Below are 24,591 nucleotides of genomic sequence, written 5' to 3'. Positions count from 1 at the left end.
ACAGCAGAGCCCACTACACTAGTGACTGCTGTGCTCTGCTGGGCACTACTTCTATCCTTTGGATGTTCAGAACCTGTCCGGGTCACTTGGAAGATGCGTGTGAAAGAATTGATTTAAAATTTTTTTTTTTTTAACATTTATTTATTTTTGAGACAGAGAGAGACAGAGCATGAACGGGGGAGGGGCAGAGAGAGAGGGAGACACAGAATCAGAAGCAGGCTCCAGGCTCTGAGCCATCAGCCCAGAGCCTGACGCGGGGCTCGAACTCACGGACCGCGAGATCGTGACCTGAGCTGAAGTCAGACGCTCAACCGACTAAGCCACCCAGGCGCCCCTTTTTTTAAATTTTTTTTTTTAACATTTATTTATTTTTGAGACAGAGAGAGAGAACTGATTTTAATATAGCACTTACATTTCAGTTATACTATCAATAATGTCAAGGAGTTACAGATATTGTGCTTTAATAATAACAATGATAATATTGTCATTAGTATATGTCATTAATAATAATGACGATAATATTATTAGTAGAATAATGATGATAATAATATTATTATAAAGCGCCCCCCCCCATTTCCAGCAGGGATTTGCCACAAAAGCATATTTAGAAGGCATCACATAAAACAATGTTTTTAGAATTAGAGACCAGGTTTGGGTCTCAGCTTACTACTTACAGCTAAGTGATCTTTGCCAAGTTAAATGGAGATAATTTCTCTCTGCTCTGCTCTTAGGAGAATTGAATGAGATTGTACAGCTAAAGCACTTAGCTTAGGAGGAACTAATGTTTAATGCTTTATTCTTTTTATTTTTTATTGCTTTAAATTTTTTGATGCCTATTTATTTTTGAGTGAAAGAGAGAGAGAGAGAGAGAGAGAGAGAGAGAGAGAGAGAGAATGAGAGAATGAGTGAGAAGGGGAGGGGTAAAGAGAGGGGGAGACACAGAATCCAAAGTAAGCTCCAGTCTCCGAGCTGTCAGCACACAGCCTGATGCAGGGCTCAAACCCACGAACCGCGAGATCATGATCTGAGCTGAAGTCAGGTACTTAACCAAATGAGCCACCCAGGTGCCCCAGTGCTTTATTCTTTTTAAAGCTCTTTCTCACCAAAGCCACACTCTGACCGAGGCTAGGCAGAAACTATAATCATTTAATGATGGCAAAATGAGTTTCTGAAAACTGAACTGTGTTGCAAAGTCCAGATGACTGGAAGAGGTGGGGCAGCCACAAGTGTCAGAGATTCTATTCTGTGGCCCAGTGGCCTTTTCACTACATGATGCTGCCTCTTAGCTCCAGCCCCGGCCCTGCCTCTTAGCAGCTACACCCACTGGGACAAGTCTCTTCCCCTATCTGTACTATCTTACTCTTCTATTCACTCACTTAGACTTTGTGCTGGCTGGCTTGACCTTCTTGGCCAAGTGCGTGTCCAGGGGAGAGTGACTGTACAAGGGCTTTGAAACCATATCCTGTGAAAACATGGTCCAAATAAAAAAGCCTCAGGGATGTTTACTGGAGAAAGGATGAGATTTAGGTAGTCATGATGACTGTCTTCAAATATTCAAGGAAGTGGTGGTTATGTGACTTTTGCTGCACAAGAGGATTAATTCTATGAGTACCTATAAAGAAATAGGAGTGAGAGTTTGATTTAGAAGATGTCAGGAAGAGTTTTTCAGCAATTAGAGCTCTCTGAAATGGAACAGGTTGCCTGGAGAGGAAGCAGCTTCCCATTCTGATAGCTGTTCCAGCAGGGGCTGGTTGACCATTGGTGCTGGAGGGGGTGGAGCCGGGGGTACCAGGGAGGAAGATGAACCAGGGCCTGTAAGTCTAGCCCCAAGACTTTGAATCTGTACTTGACTAAGAGCAGTTGTATTATCTCAGCATCCACGTTCAAACACCCATTGATCCAGAAGTGCTGTTATGACGGAGCCTTTAAAAGCGAGGAGAGCTGTGAGCAGAGAGCTGCAAAGATTACCCTTGGCCCACGTTGTTCCAGAGCTTTCTCTCAGTGTTGTGAGCTGGCAAATAAACTGCGGGAGGACACGTCTTACATCCATGTAATGATTGGAAGGCATGGTATGTGTAAGCGCTCCTGTTTTGTGTGCAGTACAGTAAGAGGGTGCCAAGCAGAGTCTGTGCTGCCATTGGAAGAAGTACTTCCAAATTTGGCTTCATGTAGGAAAGATGAAGTATGAACTCCTGCCAATTTGGCTTGAAAAAAACAGAGTGGTCAGTGACAATAATACTAGTTTGGATACCACTAGTCCCACTAGTCCCACTGACCAGCTTTCTCACTAACTCAGTGTGTAGCGTTTGCAGGTCGTTATTTATCCTCTAAGAGCTAGTTTGTGAAATGGAAATATTTGACGGAATGATTCTGTGATACTCACTTTGTACACACATCATTGACCACACATGATACTTAAAATCTTGCAAAAAGACAATAGGAGACTTTGAAGAATCAAAATATCATTATTGATTCTGCCATAAAGCATAACCAATAAGAAATTTTAGAAGTAGAAGAAATCCCAGTAAGTATATACAGAAAAGAGTTTCCTTTACTTCAATTTCACATGGTTTCGTGGAAAATCCTGATGAGTACAACTTATTACAATTTTGTTTAATTTTAATAACCTTTTCCACCTATTTTCCTTGGTTTCATCTGAATTCTACTTAACTGCCCTACTGTGCAGATCATGCAAGTTAAGGCATGATCATAATTAAGAAAAATATTGCAATGTTTGTTTAATCTGGTGCTTTAAAAAGTCAGTAACTTTTAAATTATTTTTTAAATTTTTTATTTTTAGTTTTTTTCCAATTTTATTGAGATATAATGGGCATATAACATTGTGTAAGTTTAAGGTGTACAACATAATCATTTGGATTATGTATATATTGTGAAATGTTTACCACAGTAAGTTCAGTTAACATCTATTACCTCTCATACTTACAATTTTTTTCCTTGTTAAATAACTTTTTTTAAAAAAAGGATTTAATAACTTCTTTGTGCCTTTCCATGAACTTATAAAAGTATATAAACAAGTAAGCTCTGAAAAATATTTTAAAATATAAAACTTATCTTAAATCTTCAATAATAGTGATATTGCTGGGAAATCTTTCTAAACTTATGAATGCATATGATTAAAATATTTTTATTAGTTAAAAAATATATGAAAGTAATATAACCTATAGGCTTAAAAAAGCCAAATAATAAAATTTAGAGGAAAATCAACAAAATATTTAAGAATAAACATTAAAAAAAGCTCTGTCAGTTGACTGTTTTCCTTATGCTCTGCCTTGTGTTCCCATGACTTATTCATTGCCTGTCTGGAGAGGCCTGTACCTCCCTCTCCCCTTCACCCATTTTTTTCTAACTCCTTACTTCCTTTCCCTCTGGCAACCATCAGTTTGTTCTCTGTGTTTTTAGGTCTGATCCTGCTTTTTGTTTGCTTACTGTTTTGTTTTTGTTTTGTTTAGATTTCATTTATGAGTGGAATCATATGATATTTGTCCTTCTTAGCCTGACTTATTTTACTTAGCATAATGCCTTCCATGTTAATTCATGTCCTCTTTTCTTCTCAAACTTGCCAGAGCTTTCTCTATTATATTGATCTTTTTAAAGAAACAATTTTTTAGTTTTGTTGATTACGTCTATAATTGTTTTCTGTTTTATATGGTCCATTAATCTCTACCTTCTACTTTTTTTTTGTTTTATTGTTCTTTTTCTAACTTTGTAAGTTAACTACATTTATTTTTCATATGAATTATTGATTCAGGTGTCTCCTTGTATTTTTTACAGTTTTTGCTGTATGTACTTCAAAGCTGTGTTCTTACGTACATAGTTTATGCCTACCTCTTCTTTTTAGCAAAATGTAACTCTATCCACATAAAATATTTTTTTACCCCATTTAAATTGTTCTGAATTCTGTTTTATCAGAAGTTATTATTTAACTACTAGCTTATCTTTTGTCAGTATTTGGCCTGTATATGGTTTTCTATCCCTTTATTTTAAACTTTTCTCTATCACTTGGTGCTGTTGTATAGCTTTTAAATCTGTTTCTAGATAAGTTTTCTTTTCTTAACCTGTTTTGAGAATGTCTAACTTTTAATGAGATGTTTTAAGCCCACTCAAGTTTGTTGAGTTTATACTTATTCATGTTCTCTTATATTTTCTATTGAATATGCTTCCTTATTGTTTCTTTATATCCTTTCTTGCCTTTTGTTGATTTGCTTTGGCACATCCTTCTTTACCCTTTTATTAAAAATTTGCACTAGTTTTCATTACAAAAACAATACTGTAATAGAAGAGTGTGAAGTACAAGGTAAAAATTCCTGACCCCTGTACTACCTGCTTTCTAAGACATTGCCATTGTTTAAAATTTTTTATCTTTCCAGAAATTTTCTCTGCCTATGTAAATATTTATGTCTACACCTGTAGCTGTATCTCTGTATAACATTTTGTTTTATACCTATGGGAGGTTACCATTCTGTATTTTGCTTTTTGCATGTAATGCATATTAGACACCTTAAATCGAGGATTTTATTTTCCTATTTTGATATTACAAAAATTAAATGTTTGATCAAATTCGTTAAAATATTTAATTTAAAGTTAGCCATCATGCTTTAACATGTAACTCTATTGTATGTTATGTTTACCCTGTGTTTTCATATTTTTAATTTAGAGCCATCAAGCAGGTACCCAATAATGTTTGAAAGAAGCATTTTTTTAGAAAACGGGTTATGGGAAGTACATCATGTCTCTAAAAGGTATTCTAAGATTTTATTATTTTCCTTAGGAATTTTAAAAATTATTCAAATATGATATATAAGTGGTCTGTCAATCTTCAGAGGGTTTCTTTGATTATTAAAGATAGCATTGACATTTGATCAAGGTTAATTTGGTTGGCTATTGGGCTGGTTTTTCCCTCAGTAGCAGGGTTAACTGAGCACTGATCTTTGTAGACGAATGCCATTTCACTTACCTTGAACTTATACTGAGCATGTAGTTTGGGGTGATATCTGGGCATTATACTTCTGTGTAGTTGTTTCAGTACTTCTAAACAGACTCTGGTGTGTAACAAACACACCAACAATGTATATCATCCATTTAGGTATGTATTTCCAATGCTATTTATCTACATAACAAATAAGAGAAGGCAATATTTTCCTTGTATTATAAACACACGCTGTAAATAACCGATTATCCATAAGGTTTGAGAAATGATCAGTTTTTCTTCAGTTATCATGACTTGCCTGATGCCCAACAGCCTCCTTTACCCTCCCTGATTCCAGCTCTATCCACTTCTCTGATTCACTCTCTAAGCACAGCCACCCATGTGATTATGTTAAAATCCAAATCTGATCATGCCATTTCCCCACCTAAAACCATTTCTCCATGACCCATCAGGCAAAATCAATGTAGATTAAGACCCTCTCATCCACTGCTCTTGCCAATGGCTCCAGCCCATCTCCCAGAAGCCCTTGCCACTATCCTTTATTGTGCCCTCTGTGCTCCAGCAGTACTTGGTCTGTGCAGTTTTCTTACCTTTTCCTGGAAATCCTCTTTCTTAACCCTCCACTCCTAACAAAAGGCATTTCACATTTGACAACCAACTCAGACACTGGGTTCACCAGAAAGTGGCCCCCAAAGAATTAAATACTTACCTCTCTGCATTCTTACTGCTTGAATTGAAGCCCTTATTACCTCTGTGATCATGTATTTGTTTACATATTTCTCTCCTCTTCTAGAATAAGTTATTTGAGGCAGACAGCTTGTTACTTATCCCTGTATTTAGTCTTAGGACTGTGCCATGCACATGATAGGCACTTAGGAAATGTACTGTTTAGACTAAATGGACTTTGATATTCTGAAAATTCCTTTTTGTTTCAATTGTTTTTGATTACTTTTCTTAAAAGTAGAGTTCACTGAAAATAATATAATTTTAATTTGATAACTTATCACAGCCCTTTCAGTTTATAAAAGTAGGGCAATGAAAACAAAACATGGGAGTATGTTGAACCATGTCTTAATCCATCTGGGCTGCTATAACAGAAAACCACTGACTGGGTGGCTTATAAACAAGACATTTATTTCTCATAGTTATGGAGGCTGAGAAGTCCAAGATCAAGGCACTGGCAGATTTAATGTTCAGTGAGAGCCCACTTTCTGGTTCACGGATAGCCATGACAGAAGGAATGAGGGAATTCCCCAGGACCTCTTCTGTAAGGACACTAATTCAGTTCATGAGGGCTCCACCCTCATGACCTGAGCACTTCCCAAAGATCTCACGTCTAAATGCCATCACACTGGGGATTATATTTCAATGTATGAATTTTGGGGGGAATACAAACATTCAATCTATGCCAAACCACATGTATATGCCTGTAACCAAACATTCTTGACCCACACAGCAATTTCATATATTTCAACTTAATTGGTGTATAGGCAATCATTCTGAGAATGTAGGAGTCCCTTGTTGTCCTTTGTTCTTTTCTTGACTTTCTCCCCACCTATGGTCACTGATTTAACTTTGTTTTCTTGTGATTTGCTTCAAGAGCCCATATGTGAAAACTGTAAACATTTCTGATTAATAGACCATGTTAAATTGGTTCCAGGTTAACTAAGGCTCACCTGTGTGTGATAGCTGTGAAATATTTTATTTTCTAGGAATCAGATAGAGTTGACGCTACCTGATTCTCTACCTACCTGGGAAATTCAAGGTGTTGGCATCTCAAATCAAGGTAAACAGCTAGTATGATATACTGAATTAAGGAGCAGTTTATTCATTGAAATATGTTTATCATTTTATTGACAGTTTATCCAGAACTTTGGCGATAGCATATTTTAGACTCTCATTGTAAGCTCGTATGAAAAAGAGTTATCTATATGTTTTTGAACATATTTTGTTCATTTAATGTTTTTGTAAGCCATCATTATATGAGCCACAGTTTTAAGTTCCTACTTTCCTAAAACTGTTATGATTTGCTGGGAGGTTGAGGTGGAGGATAAAAACAGGACTCATTACTGAGTTTTCCCTCAAACTATGGGTAACAGTGCAAATCAATATCATTTGTAAATTATTTTTAAGGATATTTATTTGAAGGGTGCCTGGGTGGCTCAGTTGGTTGAGCATCTGACTCTTGATTTCAGCTCAGGTCGTGATTCCAGGGTTGTGAGATCAAGCCCCACATCAGGCTCTGCCTGACCATGGAGACTACTTGGGAATTTTTTTTTCTCTCTCTCTCCCTTTCCCCAGCTCACACACCCCCATTTGTGCACACCTTCTCTCTCTCTCAAATTAAAAAAAAAAGTTATTTCATTTTTTATAATTCAATATTTCACCCATTAAATGGTTTCCATAATGTATTAATGTCTTTGGCTACACTGAAAAATAGGATGGAGACAGACTGCTAAAAAAAAAAAAAAAAAAAAAAAACTATGCAATTTTGTAACCAGAGCACTAACAACAGCAACAAAAGAACAATAATCTGATAAAGTTCCAAAGATATTAAATTCTAACAGAAAATATTATAGTACATACAGTACTTAATCTTTAAAAAGAACACAAGTAAAGGTAGCTAAACAGAAGGTTGTGTGAGGGATGGCTGTGGTGGCTGAGTTATGGAGAAATGTGTAGACGTCTGGGGAAGCTGATGGCCAAATGGAGCCGATGAAAATATGTGGGGCAAATGGACGTTGTGTCATAGTACTTGGTTCCTCATTTGCTGGCTGCTTTCAGCTGAGTAATGTACTTGTGTTCATCTCCTATTACATGGTGGCCAAAAATATTGAAGTGTTAGGCGAAAAAGTGCACAGGAATCACCAGGATGCATTGCCATCATTCCCTGTCTTAGCAGTCATTGCAAGCTAAGAACATTCAGGCCTATACCTGGAGCTGAACAGACTGTGCCTAAAAAAATGTTGTGCGTGTGTACTTAATATTTTTATCCAGTGCCTTAAGGAAATGATTCTCAGGCTAATGGAAGTTACTAATGTTTTGTTGTGGTGGTGGTGGCTGAAGTTCACAAACTAATGGTGCAAATGTGAACACTGAGTGGATATTTGATGATACTAAAAACTCTCATTGTTTTTGACAGTGAGGTTAAAAAAACGGAAGTTATTGTCTTTGAGAGATATATGCTGAAATATTGACAGAGAAAATAACGTGATACTGAGATTTGCTTCAAGATATTTCAGGAAGTTCAGGAGAGATGGGTACAGAGGAAACAAAACTGGCCATGAGTTGATAATAATCACTGAGCTGGGTAGTGGGAACGTGGAGGTTCATTATGCCATTCTTTCTACTGTTTATATAAGTTTGATTTTTCCTATAACCAAAAGGGTACTTTTTTAACTTTACAAATAATCATAATAAGGCCTCTTTGTTTACGGCCATTATTTGAATGTTGACGACAAAGGCCTGCCCGCCAGATAGCCCCGTGGCTCACTCTGCCACAGGTTCCGGGCTTCCCCTGACCAATCTGTGTACCGGACCTTATCTTCTTTATATGTGTCACTGCCTGATAGTTTATCACATGTTGTTTATGTCTTCGTGACTAGAGGGAAGATTTTGCCTGTCTTGTTCACTATTGTATCTGCATTAGCTAGACCAGTAGCCCATGGTAGGAGACTAAGTATTAATTGATTCGAGAAATAAGCATCACTAAGTAGAACTTTCAAGAAGAAGAGAATAATGTGCTTCTGTGCGCTGTCACCCCTCACAGGTCTGTGCGTTGCTGATGTGCTGCAGCTCCAGGTGCACAAAGACAGTTTCCTGGTCAGAGACAACAATATGGCGATCGTCAATTAAGAGGGACAGTTTCCCACACCAAAGTTCCTAAGCAAGTAGGTAAATATGTGGCACCAGAGTCAAGGGCTGAGAAATCTGATGGTAAATCCACTACACACAATTCACTTTAATGTGGCATGAACACCGCCCTTAATGCAAAAGGGTCTGACATCAGGGAGGATTGGGGTGGGGGGGAAGGAGTGAGAGACTCTCAAGTTGTATATAATTAACGTATCGCCAGAGAAAAGGAATGGAAGTTTAGGTGAGAATAAGGTCATATTTTTGTTGGGAATGGTGGGAGTTGAGGGAAGTCTTCCTTAAATTAATCCACAGAAGCACAAGACTGGTGGTTGCCAGTGGTGGGGTTGGGGGCTGCGAGAGATGTGGAGTAACTGCCTGATAGGTAAGGCTTTTTTGTTTTGTTTCGTTTTGTTTTTTTGAGCAATGAAAATATTTTGGAATTAGATAAAGGTAGTAATTGCATAATATTGTGAATGTACTGAATACCACTGAATTGTTCACTTAAAAATGGTTAATTTTATATGAATTTCACCTCAAAACAAAGAAGTCTTCTTGTACTAGCTAATGGTGGGGAGGGCAGTGGAAGTCCCCTCCTCTGTAAAAGTAGGAGGATTGGCAGATAAAATCATCTCTGTCCCACCCCCACATCACTCTGGACATTTGGGATAGATCTCAGAGAATGGGTAGGATTTTCACAAGTAGAAATAACGACTGGAGTATTTTATGGTGATAAAACAGCATACATATGGAAAGGGGAAACCATGGACAGTTTATTGCAGCCAGACCCTAGTAGGCTTAGAGGTAAAACATTCTTTTGAACTTCTAAATTATTCCCAGAAGCAGACTAAAGGACCCTTCCCAGTCTTACAGTGAGTTGATGGCAGACCTAAACCTAGAACTTTGGTCTTTTGACTTTTAGGCTTGTGCTCTTTTCACTATAGAAAATAATTGATTCCATATGCTTTAGATCAACAAATTGGTCTTAAATAAATTGTACTAAGAGTTGCAGTATAGGGGCGCCTGGGTGGCTCAGTCGGTTAAGCGTCCGACTTCGGCTCAGGTCACGATCTCACGGTCCGTGAGTTCGAGCCCCGCGTCGGGCTCTGGGCTGATGGCTCAGAGCCTGGGGCCTGCTTCCGATTCTGTGTCTCCCTCTCTCTCTGCCCCTCCCCCGTTCATGCTCTGTCTCTCTCTGTCTCAAAAATAAATAAAAAATAAAATAAAAAACCTTAAAAAAAAAAAAAGAGTTGCAGTATATTTAAAAATGAATATGTAATCCAGGAATTAAAACCCCAAATCTCAGTCTGGAATGACCATATAGTTAACACCAGTTTGTCTTTCAGAGTTCCAGTGAGAGCCATTTTCTTGGGGAACCTTCTATTAGCCCCAAGCCCTGATAGAACTGTTACTTTCCTTTCTATTTATCTCAAGTCTATCATTACACTCGTAAGCATGCTTATATAGCTAATGTCTGAGTCTCCTACTAATCCGACCTAACATTTACTGAGGACTTAATCAAGGTCAGATCCATCCTAAGCTTTTTGCAAGAATTCATTTACCTAATTTTCACCATAACCCTATGAAGTAGATATTTCATTTGTTCTCCCTTTACGGATAGAGAAACTGAGGCACACAGCGATTAATTTGTGCAAGTCAAACAGTGAGTAGCAGAACCAGGACCCAACCCCAGCAGACTGATTCACGAGTCCACACACTGAAGCTCCTCCCTGAGAGCAGCAGCGACTGTCTCTATGATTGCATCCTCGGCACCTGCCTGCCCAGAGCGTGTGCACGACTGTCAAACAAACGCATGGTCTCAATGCGAGCTCAGGAATGGCTCATACTTGGCTGTGTAACCTGAGCAAGTCACCTGGCTTCTCTGAACTCAACATTTATCCTAACCACCATGTTTAGAGTTGTAAAGCCCAAATGAGATCATGGATGTGAAAACACCTTGGACAAGAATGAATGTTTAAATAAATACAAATGTACAGGATGACATAGTAAGGATGCTTCGTAAATTATATTCTTCTAAATACTTTAATTATTTGAGAGAATCATAGATTTGGATTCACTTTTGTTCAAAAAGCATTTTAAGAAAAGTTCAGGTAGAAGTCTTTTTCAGTGGCATGATTTGCCTCAATGAGACGCATTATTTGGTAACAATTCTCACTGGCTTGAGTAACCTGCCAGCAATGACAGCTAATTGCCTTTTGGACAGAGGCTTCACATAGGTCTTAACTTCTTCCTTCATATATTGGAATAGGCTCAGTTTCATTTCCTTCAGAGTTCAGCATTCATAAGATTTATGTGTATTATTTATGCTTTTAATTAAGGCCTCAAGTAGAATAAAAGCACACTTAACCTTACTTGGGAATTGATTTCCATTTTAAAAACAGTAATGGGGTCACTCACTTTTGATTGGCTGTCCTAATTATAAAGCCACTAAATAAATGGTTACCTAAAAAAAGAAAGAGGTTATTAAACAGATGAATCAAAAGCAGTGAATTGCTCTTATTTATGGTGCCCACTTTTATTTCTAATTTATTTCTAATGCTTTTATTAGAAGTGAGGGCCCTGGAGCAAGCCCTGTAGTAGAGATCCAAACCTAGACATCAACCCCAAATTCTGGCACCATAACTAAACCTTCAGGTTTGTACTCAGCTCCTTGACTCCTTTGAAATACTATGGCAACTTGAAGTTATGGATTTCAAGTCATTCTATATTAAAGCAAGTAAAAAGAGGGAATCTCTCAGAGACAAATTCATTGCCAGTGTTCATTCAGCCCACAGTTATTAGCATTGACTCAGGTGGCGGGCACTGAGATGGCAATAAGAAGTGACTGCTGAAGCAGAAAAACAGAAAAATTCCCAAACACCACCTACCACTGTTATCAATATAGAAATTTCCTTTTTTTCTGCAACTGAGATAATTTTGTAATAGCAAGGTATGCTTGACCAAACTTGACCTGATACCCTGATTTGTACTGTTTGGCCCCGGGTCCTTGCCCTTGCCTTGAGTATCTTCGTGGTGGTTTGCTCATCTCTGGCTACTGATGGCCAGAGAAAAGATCTCCTTAGTTGAGTACATTCCTGGCAGAAAAATTCACCTTCCCCCCCCCCCATAAGCTCAAGGTCTTAAAATGAAATATTTAAATATATTTATGAATTCTGCCTTTCATTACAAAAGAATACTCTGTATTGCCAAAAATAATAATCTTTGGGAGTTCTGCTAGAATTCAACATCATGTTTTGATATTCAGGAATATGGAATGCAAAAGATGAAAACACTTGTGTCAGCAAGTACTAACTAACCTGGAATTCATTCTTTCTTTCCCCCTTATTATCAAAACCTGAATTTTAGCTGGCCTTCATTTCCCTTGAAGTTGGACACAGCCTATTCCCAAGTCTCTTAATGAAATGTATGTATGGGACTTTGGAGAAGGCTGCTCAAAGCAAGTGGATTCAACAGGGAGGGGTCTCTTTTCTGCCTTCCTTTTTGCAGCCCTCATCCTACAAACAATGGCTGGAGTTCCAGCAGCCAACATGGACCATGAGGTAACACTGAAGATGGAAGCTAGGTGATAGCATGGTGGAACAAAAAAATAACGGCCCCTGCCTCTGAGGACATATGGAAATGCCATTGCAGCCTTGGACTTCTGTTATGTGAGAGAGAAATAAACATATACCTCATTTGGGCAACAGTGATTTTGATTGTGTGTTATATACAGCAGAACCTAATTCTTTTTTTTTTTTTAATTTTTTTGTCAACATTTATTTATTTTTGGGACAAAGAGAGACAGAGCATGAACGGGGGAGGGGCAGAGAGAGAGGGAGACACAGAATCGGAAACAGGCTCCAGGCTCTGAGCCATCAGCCCAGAGCCTGACGCGGGGCTCGAACTCACGGACTGCAAGATCGTGACCTGGCTGAAGTCGGACGCTCAACCGACTGCGCCACCCAGGCGCCCCAGCAGAACCTAATTCTAATTATTATAAACTCATTTTCTTTCTCTGGCCCTGTGTAGCTCCCCTGTCATAACGCTCATCACAGTTTGGTTTAACTGTTCATTTGATGGTCTGTCTTCAACACTAGACCCCAAGTTCCTTGAACATCCTGTCTAGTTCTGCATTGCTGCCCCAACCACTGTCTGGTACATTTTAGGTGCCCAATGAACATTTGTTGAATGGTTGACTGCAGGCACACCTAAATCTCAATTCTCTCTTCTCTCTTTCTCTTCTCCATCCTTTATAGATTATTCCTGCTATCAGACTTCTCCATCTGATTAAGCCATCCTTCATCTCTCTCCATCCCTAATGACAGCCCAGTCATCTCTCTATCTCATCCCAGCCTCTTGCCACCCCCTGCAACATTCCCATCCCTGTCCACCACATCCTTCATTCCTAAGCCAGGGATACCTGGGATGCACTCCACCAATTTCACAAGGGTGAAGGACATTATTCTTAAAAGGGTGAGCTAGGATGCTAATACAGGCCTTCTCGCCAAGTGCACTTGAAGCTAGATCCCATGTGGCACCTGGGGCTGGGGTTCCAAGGACCCTTGGGGAATTCTGAGAGACAATTCCAAGCCCAAACCATGGTCTTAGCAGTTCTCAAGGTGCCCCTTACCCATGGCCTGTGCCAGGGCTTGGTGCACAGGATCCCCCCCTTATGTGGCAGAATTAGCCCTCCCTCTTTCCCAGATCCCTATGGTCTCAGCCCCAGGTTCTGTCCCACAGTAGCTGGCATAGTAGCTGCTCAGATGAGGAAACCTGTCCAAGCAAGTGAAGAGGCCACCAGAGATGTCCACACTGAACTGCCTTTCTTGCTCCCCTAACAGAGTAGGGAAAAGCTTTTAAGAGGCCCTACCCTCACCCCAGCCAGATCACATCCATCATCCCCCAAGATCTTATTTTCTTAAGGGAAAAGTGCAGAACTCCCAGAAGTGATTCTATGTGGTCTAGAGGCAAGATGTTATTAAATGCTGAGTACATGTGGTATAGGATTTGGCATCTACTTCTCCTTGCTCATATTATATATGCCTCAATTCTGATCTTTGAATGTCTGCCTCCTCCCTGGTCTTTTTTCTTTGCAGCTTAAAAAAATTATAGTAAAATATATATAACATAATATTATTTTAACCACTCATAAATATACAACCCAGTGGTATTAAATACATTCACAATGTTGTGTAACCATCAGTATCATTTATACCCCAAACCTTTTCATGATTTGTAACAAAAACTCTGTGCCTATTAAATGATGACTCCCCCTCCTGGTCTGTTTCTTGATCAGGGACCCTGCCTCCATCGTGGCCATCCCCTGACCTCAGCCGTATAGTTAGGTAGGTCCTACCTATTTGCCAATAGTCCATCTTAATGTGATTTTCTGCCTGGCCTCTTGAGGAACGCATCCCAACATGACCTACCTGTTAAGATATTACTTTCTTAGACCCCTGATACTGGCTGCCTCTCTTTTGCCTCGTTTTGAAAGTGCTCTGTAGATGCTGGCTGCCAAAAGGAATGCTTTCTAAGCATCTACAAGCTAGGACACTGTCTGTCCAACCCTTGGGAGCTGGCTTGCTTCCAGGTCATATCTCCTAGCTCATGCCAGTCTGTATGTCTGCCTAAAGTAACTGAGCTATTGTGTCCTTTTGACAACCATCTTCCCAAACACTTCTTCCTCCTTATCATTCTCCTCCCAGATTGCAATCCCTTTGCTACTTGCCCTGTGCTATTTGAAGAGACTCCATGTGATGTTAAGAGACTTTGGAGTCCTATATGGCTCTGCTCCTGGCTTTGCTACTCCAGAGCTGGCTTCGTGGACATGCAGCTTGTGTAGTCACAGAGGGCCCAGCACTCAAAAGGGCCCACACTTCTGAATTTATTAATAGTTATATCTTTGAACCTGTGTCTTATAAGTCTGATGGGGAAATGGAGCATGTAGGTGAACAGAGGAGATATGTGCAAACACATGTGCCCACCATTCCTTTTCACCCCATTCACATAGAGCATTCACGATACCCCATGAACACAGAATACCAGTGGACCCACAATGCAGTTTAGGGAGACTCAAAGTGAATACAAAGTAAGTATGTCATGTCTATGACTCAGCAAACAGGGTGCTGACAGCCTTTAGAGGCCATATATTCCTTTGGAGCCAGAACTTGGTTTGAATGCAAAAACAAACAACAACCACAATGGCATTCTAAGAAACACAAATGACAGAGGAAACTCATCATATTCTTTCTTGTTCATGTTATTAGCCAATGACTTGAACTAAATATGATGACACAGAAGGAAGGGGAAATACAGGATAACCCATAGCTCCTTTTCCATTCAGGCTTTTCTTATTCTTCAGTAAGCAAAGGTAGAGAGTGTTGGTAGAATACACACATGTCAAAAAGTAAAATAACAATTGAGTTTGTTTTGCACTGCATTTCCAATGTTCTGATAAGAACAAAGTATACATGAATGTATGAGATCTGAAAAACAAACTGCGTGGTCTTGGTGATTCTACATATGAATTAAGGGCCCTTGTATTAGCATTTAAAACTAGCATCGCGCTAAATGAAGATGAATGGTAAAATTCACGCCATTAATTTAAACCTTTGATTTTGCTTGACTTAGAATGACATTAAAAATAGCAAGTAAAAAACACCATTGCAAGTTGAGGAAGAGACCACAGAAGAAATGGTTTTTATGTTTTAATACCGCACCTTTTCTTACTTTTTGAATAAGCAGGTCTACATTTTCATCTTACACTGGGACCCTCAAATTGTACAGGTGGCCTTGGCTACTTCTTTCTGTGTGATTCTAGGCCCCCTTCCTTCCTTTGAGCCCTTTCTGATCATCAGGGTCTTTGTGTGTAAAATGAGAACAATGCCAAATCATGCCAACCAACATCAAGTGGCCTCTGCTGCTGAGCAATCATTTTATTCATTCCTTATTTTCTTTCTAAATAACTTCCATGAAGATATCTGTGCAGCAGTCTGGTGAGGGGGAGTCCATGGATAAATGGAGGAAAAGAAAATTCTAAAAAGGGAGCAGACTAAGCCTTTGAGAGGTTTAGCAGTGATTTTTGGAGAAAAATCCATTGAAAAGTTCTGTGATATTTGGCTTTTTTTTTTTTTTTTGTCCAATTAATGGAGACTTCTGCATGTTTGCAGGCAGAAAGAAAGAAGTTGATAAAGCAGGAGAGATAAGATGCTTAAAAAAATAATCATAAGAACTCCTTACATGTTTATATGATTTCCAATGCTCAGGGATATCACATTTCAGGATTCCTATAAGAAGGCAAGGTAGGCATTGCTCTCTCCAGGAACTGAAGAAACTAGTTCTCAGAAGGGACGAGAAAAGGGAAGTCTGAGTCTACCTTGGAGAAGGTGTTAGGTGTTAGCACTGGCCATCAGCACAGCACAAATTATTCCAGTCTGCTTTGGGATGAGGTTAAGTTACTACCAGCAGGTGGCGCTTTCAAGGAGCTGTCTGAACCTGCTGCTCTTTAAGAACTTAAAGTATGCTTGGGAATTTTTATTTTTTAATTTTTATTTATTTTTGAGACAGAGACAGAGCATGAACGGGGTAGGGTCAGAGAGAGAGGGAGACACAGAATCCAAAGCAGGCTCCAGGCTGTCAGCACAGAGCCCGATGCGGGGCTCGAACTCACAGACCGCGAGATCATGACCTGAGCCGAAGTCGAACGCTTAACCGACTGAGCCACCCAGGCACCCCTAGAGTATGCTTGGGAATTATTGACTGGTAAGCAAGTGCCCATTAGTGGTGGTACTGAGCACAAGGAGCTTTCCCCAGCATTGTATCTTTAGAGAAACAGCTATTCTAGTGTACAAGTTTAGTGTTGCTAGGTAATGGCAGGGATTCAGGAATGCCTTAGCTGGGTCATTTTGACTTGGGTTCTCTCAAGGACCTAAATACAAGATCATCCATCCTTGGATTTGAATCACCGTGTTTCCTAGGGTGTGGCTTACCTGGTTGTTCTCTGGCTGTGCCTACCTCTAGCCTTGTCAGGTCATCTCCCCAGTCTACGATCTGCCTGGTTGTCTGATCAGCTAGTCTTACCTCAGCACCCCGTGAGGAAGAGAGAACCGGACAGAAGTCAGATTAGTCCTTCACTTAATGTCATACCTATTCCCATGTAGTACCTTTAAGCCTTTGTCTAGAATTTACAATAGTGTGTAAATAAAAATCAGAATGTGTGGATAAGGCTGTATAAAGTATTATAGAGTTTATAAAATGGAGAATCAATTACAAATAGCTGGAGGAGGGGTCAAAGAGAAGCTAAGACTGCAGCCTGGTTTGGTATGTCTCTCTTCTTTTTCCTACTGACCCTACCACAATCAAATCCCCATCTCTGCTAGTTATTAGATGTGTTCCCTGAGGCAAACCACTGTATTTTTCTGAGCCTCAGTTTCTTCATTGGTGACCTGAAGGTTATAGCACCCTTCAGAGTGGTTGTGCAGATCAGAGACCATTTGTGTAACTTCATTATTGCAATAATGGATACACATTAGGAGCTAGTAATCGGTGGCTATTACGTTGTCATTATTTGGATAAGTTCTTTAAAAGTTGAGAACATGTCCTCTATGTCTGGCTCTCACAAAGCACCTATTAAAATTCACTGGAGTTCAATAGGTCTTGTTGAGATGGTGAATTAACATTTATGCCCTTCCTTCCTTTAAAAAAAATATTTACTTATTTTGAGAGAGAGAGAGAGTGTGTGCACACTCACAGGTGGGGGAAGGGCAGAGAGAGAGGGAGAGAGAGACATGGAGCTCGATCTCATGAACCGGTTAGATCATGACCTGAGCCGACGAAATCAAGAGTTGGACACTTAACCAACTGAGCCACCCAGGTGCCCCTATGGCTTTCCTTCTTAATTACTAAGCCTCCTCCTGCGAAATAAGAAAATGCTTCAAACAGTATCTTTCATAAGGGTCAGAGTGAGGAGGACCTTTTTGAGCAAAGACTTCTTACGGTTTATAAGGAAAATAGTAGGGTACACATAATCTGCTAATGGAAATCAATGTCATAAAAGCAAATTTTCTTTAAATGCCTTCTAAAAAGGTTCTGGTCCGTAGAAACCTTTTTGTGCTCCTTTGCTAAGTTAGGCTATCAGACTCTCAGGATGTAGCAATTAGATAGATTCTTAAAATGTTAGTCATCTAATCCCAGACCTTTAATTGACATTTGCAAACAAAAGAAGTGGGAAGCAAAATCTGCTGGGTTCGATGATAAAGATAACCTTTCATCCTGAGAGTCATGCTACCGTTGGTGTTGTGGTCTGCCCGGCAGCGGCCAGGAAAATAAAACTGTATCAAATACAGATTGCCATGATGCTGTGCACATATTTCCAAAAAAAAGAGTAGAAGGTCATAAGTCTGTCCTAGCCAATAAGAAGAACAGTGACCATTCTCAGATTCACGCTATGTGTCAAGAACTACATACATGTTTCATATCATTCTCCCATCGGCTCTATGAAGAATTATCATTTGATTTTATAGACAATGAAAGTGGATCTTAATTTGGCCAAGATCCTATCCCTAGATAGGCAGTTAGGATTTGAGTTCGAGCCTGCCTCACTTCAAACCATCCTTTCTTTTTTTTCTTTTTTTTTTTTTTAACTGGAATATGAATATATCTCTTTATTAGAATGCTCACGAGAATGGCACACGAGCACCGTCCTTCTGATGTGATGAAGAATACACACACCTGCCCCACACTGTGGCAGGGAACAGGGGTCATGGCTTTCAGAGCTGGTACCAACTGTCCACTGAAGACCTTTGCATTCACCAGAGAGGATGTTTCCTGGACTCCAGCATCTCTGCTGTAGCTTCCAGTCAGGCCTCCGGGACTCACGAGACTTCTTCATTTCAGCATCAGTTGATTCTCTTTTCTCTTGCCACTCTGGACTCCTTCAAGACCTAGGTCAACTGCCCCATGTCTAACTTGCTCAGGCAGCTTCTGGAATTCTGCAGCACATCTTTGCTATGCTGCTGCCCTGCTGCCCTCAGGGGCATGGTTAGGAGTTGGGGGAGAGGGGGAACAATACCACATTACCGAAGCAAACGGCAGGGGCAGATTAGCACACGACACTTGGACATACACCTAATAACCTCACAGGATACATGCTTTCTCCCCAAATGCTACACAATCTCCATAGAGAGCAAACGCTTATGGAATGATTTTGTACACCAGGCACGAGGGATACAAAGTGAATGGTGTTTACACCCATCAGGTCCTGCACACAAGGGGAAGTCAGCGCCTGAAAGCTGGAACGAGATCTCTATCCTGGCTCTTCCCTGCCTTTGAATGGAATCACCACTCTGTCTCCGCCTGTTCTTCGCATTAGTTCAGTTTTCAAAAGGGAGGATAAGATGGCAGAGAATGGGAGACTGGGCTGGGTAGAGGATTAATATACGGATAACACCCCGTAAAACAAAAATAATACAAAAATGCAAAACCCGGATTTAGTACTGTGATATAACAAGAGAACGTGGCCGGAGGTACTACATGCTAACACAGACAATAGGATACACAACCCCAAGGGGAGGACTCAGTGAGGAGTGGGGCACAGGCTGCCGGTTTAGACTAAGAGCCTTTCAATGGACTGCTGAATGGACTGGATCTGCTGCTTCAGCTGTGAGCCTTCTTTGATGGTGACAGAACAGGCGATGACAGGCCTGGAGACCCCACAGGCCCGCCCCAGGGCCTGCTTAGAGCGCACAAACACGTAGGGCACGTTCTTATCCTCACATAGCAGCGGAAGGTGAAGGATGATCTCCAGCGGCTCAGCGTCTGCAGCCATCACGATGAACTCAGAGATGCCTCTGTTGAGGGTTTTGGTGGCTTCATTAGCTCCTTTCCGAAGCTGCTTGTAGTTACATGACTGCTGAACAAGGTCCAGTAGTTTCTTGGTGAGGTGGGCGTCTGCGAGGGGGTAGGCCTTCGGATTTACATCAGCCTCAGTCATCGCGTCTGCCTCGGTGGTCTCCTGCCCAGCACCGCAAGGACACAGAAATCCCTTTCTTTTTTTTCAATGAAATATTTCAAACTTTTAGAAAAGTACAGTGAGTGATGTATCAAACACCAGTATAACTACTGCGAAACTCCCCTGAATTATTTATAAAATATTGCCATACTGACTTCAGATCTTCCTTTAAAACAAAACATAAGGGATACAGTCTGTGTACCCTTTTCCTACCCCTTCCCCCATTCTCCTTCCCTTCCCAGACATTACCGTTTATCCTGATGCAGTATTTATCTTTCACAATCATGTTTATGTTATTACTACTGATGTAAATGTCTATAGGCCATAACATTGCTTTGCATTTTTTTTAATTTATGTTCGTGTTATTATGGTCTTTGTGTCATTTTGCAGGTTGGTTTTATCAGCAAACATTGCTTTCCATTGCATGAAAATACAGTCATGTATTTACCGTTTTTCTATTGTTCTAGGTTGCTGCCAAATTTTGCTATGACAAATAATGCTACAAAGAGCATTCCTGTGCTAGTCTCTTTAGGCAAATGTGTGCACATTTTCTGGGGTATATACCTAGAGTTTCGACCTTTCCATTATCCTCTACCAGGCCTCTTGGAGCTTGTGGTGAATTGCTGAGCAATGTTGGGGTACTGGGGTCTTGTAGGATACAAGCACAGGATTGTGAAGGAACAAGGGACTTATAGAGGACTTGGTGTTGACAGCCCAAGTCACTTGGGAGAGGAATTTTAATTTGCAGCTAAAGCAGTGGCTCTTGGGCACGAGATGAAAAAGAGATTAGTTTCTCCTTTGTCCTGATCAACTGAAAAACTAATTTCAAGCTGGACTTGGAGATGTTAGTAGAAGTAACGGGAAAGGACCAAGTGAAGCAAGAACGCTTGGAAGAGGTTGTTGGTACTTTAAGTCAACAATTTTTAAACCATGTGCCCAGGGACCCCAGAGTTCCCATTAAGCCTCCTCAAGGGCCACCTGGGGGTGCACCTGGGGGAGACAGGCAGACAGCCTGCACCCCACTGTGCTTCTCTCAAAGCACCTCTACTCCAACTATTTTACACATTGGAATTTTTGGCAAGACTTTGTTTCAGTAAACTATTGTAGCTAAGCGTTTTTTTTAATCCATTTAAATAGGAGCACCTGGATGGCTCAGTCAGTTAAGTGCCCAGCTCTTGGTTTCAGCTCAGGTCACGATCTCAGGGCTTGTGAGTTCGAGCCCCACATCTGCTTGGAATTCTCCCTCTCTTCCTCTCTGCCCCTTCCCCACTCATGCTCACTCTCTCTCTTTCTCAAAATAAATAAATAAACTTTTAAAAGTCCATTTAAATATATAGGAAGACAAGTGACTAAGGAGAGATATTTATATATGAGGTTCCCAATTAGTTGTAGTTTGTACCCCAATATTCCCTCTCACGCGGCTGTTACAAATAGACTGAGTGGGCTGCATTCTTCAGTGCTGGTAGCACTAACCCATATATATCCCATATTTCTGATGACACACCAACTTGAGGATATAAATAAGTTAAGAATAATAGTGATAGTATTGGGCTGACTATTTAGGTGGTAGGAACACCTTCATATCATGGTGACTTCCGAGAATAATAATAAGGAATTACGCTATTTGACTGGAGTGAAGAAGGGCAACATTGAGGCTGAAGAATCAAGTAGAATCCAGATCAGGAGGGGCCTTGTGAACTAAGTGAAGTCATGTGGGCTCTGTCCTGAGGGTAGAATCAACATGGCATTAGCAGGAAGGCCAGATGACCAGCAAAGTTTCTGCCAGACTTGGATTCTCCTCTTTTAGAGTTGCATATTTGTGTAAAAGCTAAAAACTACCCCCGAAAGGCAACATTGTGAAGAAGAATCCACCTCTGAGCCATGTTTAAAAGGCAGTTAAAAAGTTTCAAACACACTTGAAAATCTGTGAATTGAATTTTGGTTTTAGTGGGGACCTCTGAGATCCATTATTTTAAAAAGTGTTTTCGGGGTGCCTGGGTGGCTCAGTCGGTTAAGCGTCTGACTTCGGCTCAGGTCATGATCTCGCCGCCCGTGGGTTTGAGCCCCGCGTCGGGCTCTGTGCTGACAGCTCGGAGCCTGGAGCCTGCTTCAGATTCTGTGTCTCCCTCTCTCTGACCCTCCCCCATTCATGCTCTGTCTCTCTCTGTCTCAAAAATAAATAAACGTTAAAAAAAATTTTTTTTTAATTAAAAAAAAATAAAAAGTGTTTTCTTTCACAGAAATATGCCAATATGTTTGGAAATGTTTGGAAATGTTTGCAAATATCATTTATCACTATTGATTCTATAATACAAGCAAACTTCCTTGGGCTTAAAACACAGATATCTATGATGATTTGAGTATTCTTGCTTTCTCCTAAGTATCTTTTCCCGAAAATGATGGCAAAAGGACTTTGTTTGTTTTAACTTGACCCATCTTTCGTAACCCAGTTTAATCATTTCACAGATTCCCTTTTGAAATAAATGTACTAGATTGTCAGACAATCATGGAAGATTTTTTTTTATCACCTCAATAACATGCAAGAAATATCTTTAGTGAAATTTGTATATCAAATTCTCTTTTGTGTGACATTTTTCTAATGAGTTTAGTACTAAAATGTTGGTAAGGTTAAAACCTTATTAATTCAAAGCAAGGAATGCCAATGTGACCCTAAAACATCTGAATAATTGGAAAATGTCTAGAGAAATTGGTTCTGTTACTTTAGAATAAAGTACCTATTAGGTACTAAGGTAGATGAGTACAAATATAAGGAAGATTGTACATAAAATTTTTTCTAGCAAACATAAAACATACAAATCTCAAGGATAAAATTTTATTTCATTCTAAGTTAATAGACTTGTTTGTTATAGGAAGCTTTTTTTTTCTTCAGCTCTTCTATTAAAATTATTAAAATCTTCATTGAAAGGTATAAACATGAGTTTATTTTTTAAAAAAGATATTCTGCATCTGAATGAATGCAAATTTGGAATTTGTGTCATATGAATTAATAGATATTGGAGGATATCCATTCCCTGCTAAATAGAAAAGTATTTGATGGGTTATTTCCTAGAAAACAATGCCAGTGTCCTCAGCATGGCATTTTCATTGCCTATCACAATCTTTCCTCTACCTAATGTTCAGCATCTTCTGGACTGGGACAGACCAAGGAACAATTCCATAGAGCTTCTCTGAAGACCTGTCTTATCCTTAGGCCATTTCCAGTGCCAATGACACAACCACTCAGGATTTCTCTAGAAAGATTACTTCATGAGCCTTGTCTAAACCAGACCTATCCTAAAATCATCTCATTTTGAAACTGAATCCTGGTGGGTCTCTGTCAGTATCAGAGCATATAGATTTATCAGAGGCATGCTCACAGATTGATACAACTTCAGAGCAGTTGTCCTGGTCAAAAGGGATAAGGCCAAAGGCAAAGAGATCTACTGGCTTCTAGCTTTGAGCCATTCATTCTACTGTCAAATTCCCATGTTAGAATCTCCTTATTTGTATTAATCAAAATAAATCTCTAGGTCTAAATCCCTTTCTAAAAGATCTCCTACCTCTGCATCTGGGCATTAAAGGGTGTTTCTCAGTTCTGATTTTAGTTTTCCGACTTAAAAGTCCCTCTTTCTGACATTAATAATTAACCAGTAAACTAATGTACCCAAATTCTTCAATCTCAGTTTATTTAAAAGGAGAGTAGCTTCAAAAAGGTTATATCCATGGTTTACTGATACCTCCAGCCATGGGCCTTTGGGGCATACTTGTTTTTTTAATCTTCCTGGGTAAAAGTTGGGGACAGGAACAAACGTAAGTAAAAGAACCCATCTTCATTTATCAATGCATCTTAGTTGTGATGAGTGAAAAATAAATTCAGTAGATGGTGCTAATTTGAAAATAACTTTCTACTTCCTAGAGCACCTGGTGAATAGTCTCACCTCTGAATGAGAAAGTCATGGAAGCATTTTGATTTGAGGAGTGGCTTACAACACAGCAGCTTTATGGGATTGTTATTTATAAAAATCTACATAAGTGATTGTTTGAATTCCTCTTCAGAAGAGCAGAAAATAAACTCAAGATAATAAACTTTCTTGCCATTGATTGCTTATTTCTATTTGGTTCATAATTTTCTTTGTATATTCCATGTACTTATTGTACATAGTAAAGCACATGTTACTTTGAGGTCAATTCTAATACTGTGATTTGAAAACCTATTGTAACTGTTTCTAAATTTATGAATTAATTCTTCACAAATTTTGGTGTTATAGAAATATTGTGCATTTTAAAGTATTTCTTAAAAAATACTGGTTTGGGGGCGCCTGGGGGACTCATTCAGTAAAGCATCTGACTTCGGCTCAGGTCACGATCTCGAGGTTCATGCGTTCAAGCCCCATGTCGGGCTCTGTGCTGACAGCTCAGAGCCTGGAGCCTGCCTCAGATTCTGTGTCCCCCCTCTCTTTTTTCCCCTCCCCTGCTCATGCTCTGTCTTACTCTGCCACTCAAAAATAAATAAATGTTAAAAAAAAATACTGATTTTGGGGGCACTTGGGTGGCTCAGTGAAGCGTCCAACTCTTGATTTCAACTCAGGTTATGGGTCAGGCTCTGCACTGACAGCGTGGAACCTGCTTGGGATTCTGTCTCCCTCTCTGTCCCTCTCCCGCTCGTGCTCACTCTCACTCCCTCTAAATAAATAAATAAATGAATAAATAAATAAATGATTTTGTATCTAGAAATAGCATTTTAGTACTGAAAAGGAACTGGAAAGTATCTAATTGAACCTAC

At 39.8% G+C, this 24,591-nt stretch overlaps 3 protein-coding genes across 7 annotated transcripts in view; 2 read left to right on the top strand and 1 right to left on the bottom strand.

The window, feature by feature from the left end:
* LOC125920897 (complement C5-like) overlaps positions 1-12,510 on the top strand; it is a 57,073-nt gene extending 44,563 nt beyond the window's left edge. For all 4 annotated transcript variants that reach the window (XM_049628115.1, XM_049628104.1, XM_049628120.1 and 1 more), the window contains 5 exons: positions 1,875-2,069; positions 4,676-4,760; positions 6,661-6,734; positions 8,718-8,838; positions 12,308-12,510. In XM_049628115.1, coding sequence (XP_049484072.1) covers positions 1,875-2,069; positions 4,676-4,760; positions 6,661-6,734; positions 8,718-8,803 — 440 coding nt within the window. In that variant the 3' untranslated portion in view covers positions 8,804-8,838; positions 12,308-12,510. The remainder of the gene's footprint in view (positions 1-1,874; positions 2,070-4,675; positions 4,761-6,660; positions 6,735-8,717; positions 8,839-12,307) is intronic.
* A 5,993-nt stretch (positions 12,511-18,503) lies between these two features.
* LOC125920933 (NHP2-like protein 1) lies at positions 18,504-19,833 on the bottom strand. Its single transcript, XM_049628150.1, has one exon. The coding sequence runs from the start codon at positions 19,788-19,790 to the stop codon at positions 19,404-19,406; it is 387 nt and encodes a 128-aa protein (XP_049484107.1). The 5' UTR covers positions 19,791-19,833; the 3' UTR covers positions 18,504-19,403.
* Positions 19,834-23,503: 3,670 nt separating this feature from the next.
* The window catches only part of C5 (complement C5), an 88,324-nt gene continuing 87,236 nt past the window's right edge, over positions 23,504-24,591 (top strand). The window contains exon 1 of one of the 2 annotated variants that reach the window (XM_049628091.1): positions 23,504-23,618. In XM_049628091.1, coding sequence (XP_049484048.1) covers positions 23,554-23,618 — 65 coding nt within the window. In that variant the 5' untranslated portion in view covers positions 23,504-23,553. The remainder of the gene's footprint in view (positions 23,619-24,591) is intronic. The other variant, XM_049628082.1, reaches the window with a different exon arrangement.

Source organism: Panthera uncia, chromosome D4 (genome assembly GCF_023721935.1).
Source record: "Panthera uncia isolate 11264 chromosome D4, Puncia_PCG_1.0, whole genome shotgun sequence".
NCBI classification, from domain to species: Eukaryota; Metazoa; Chordata; class Mammalia; order Carnivora; family Felidae; genus Panthera; species Panthera uncia.
Note: the sequence above shows the minus strand (reverse complement) of the source record. Positions and strands in the feature narration are given on the sequence as shown.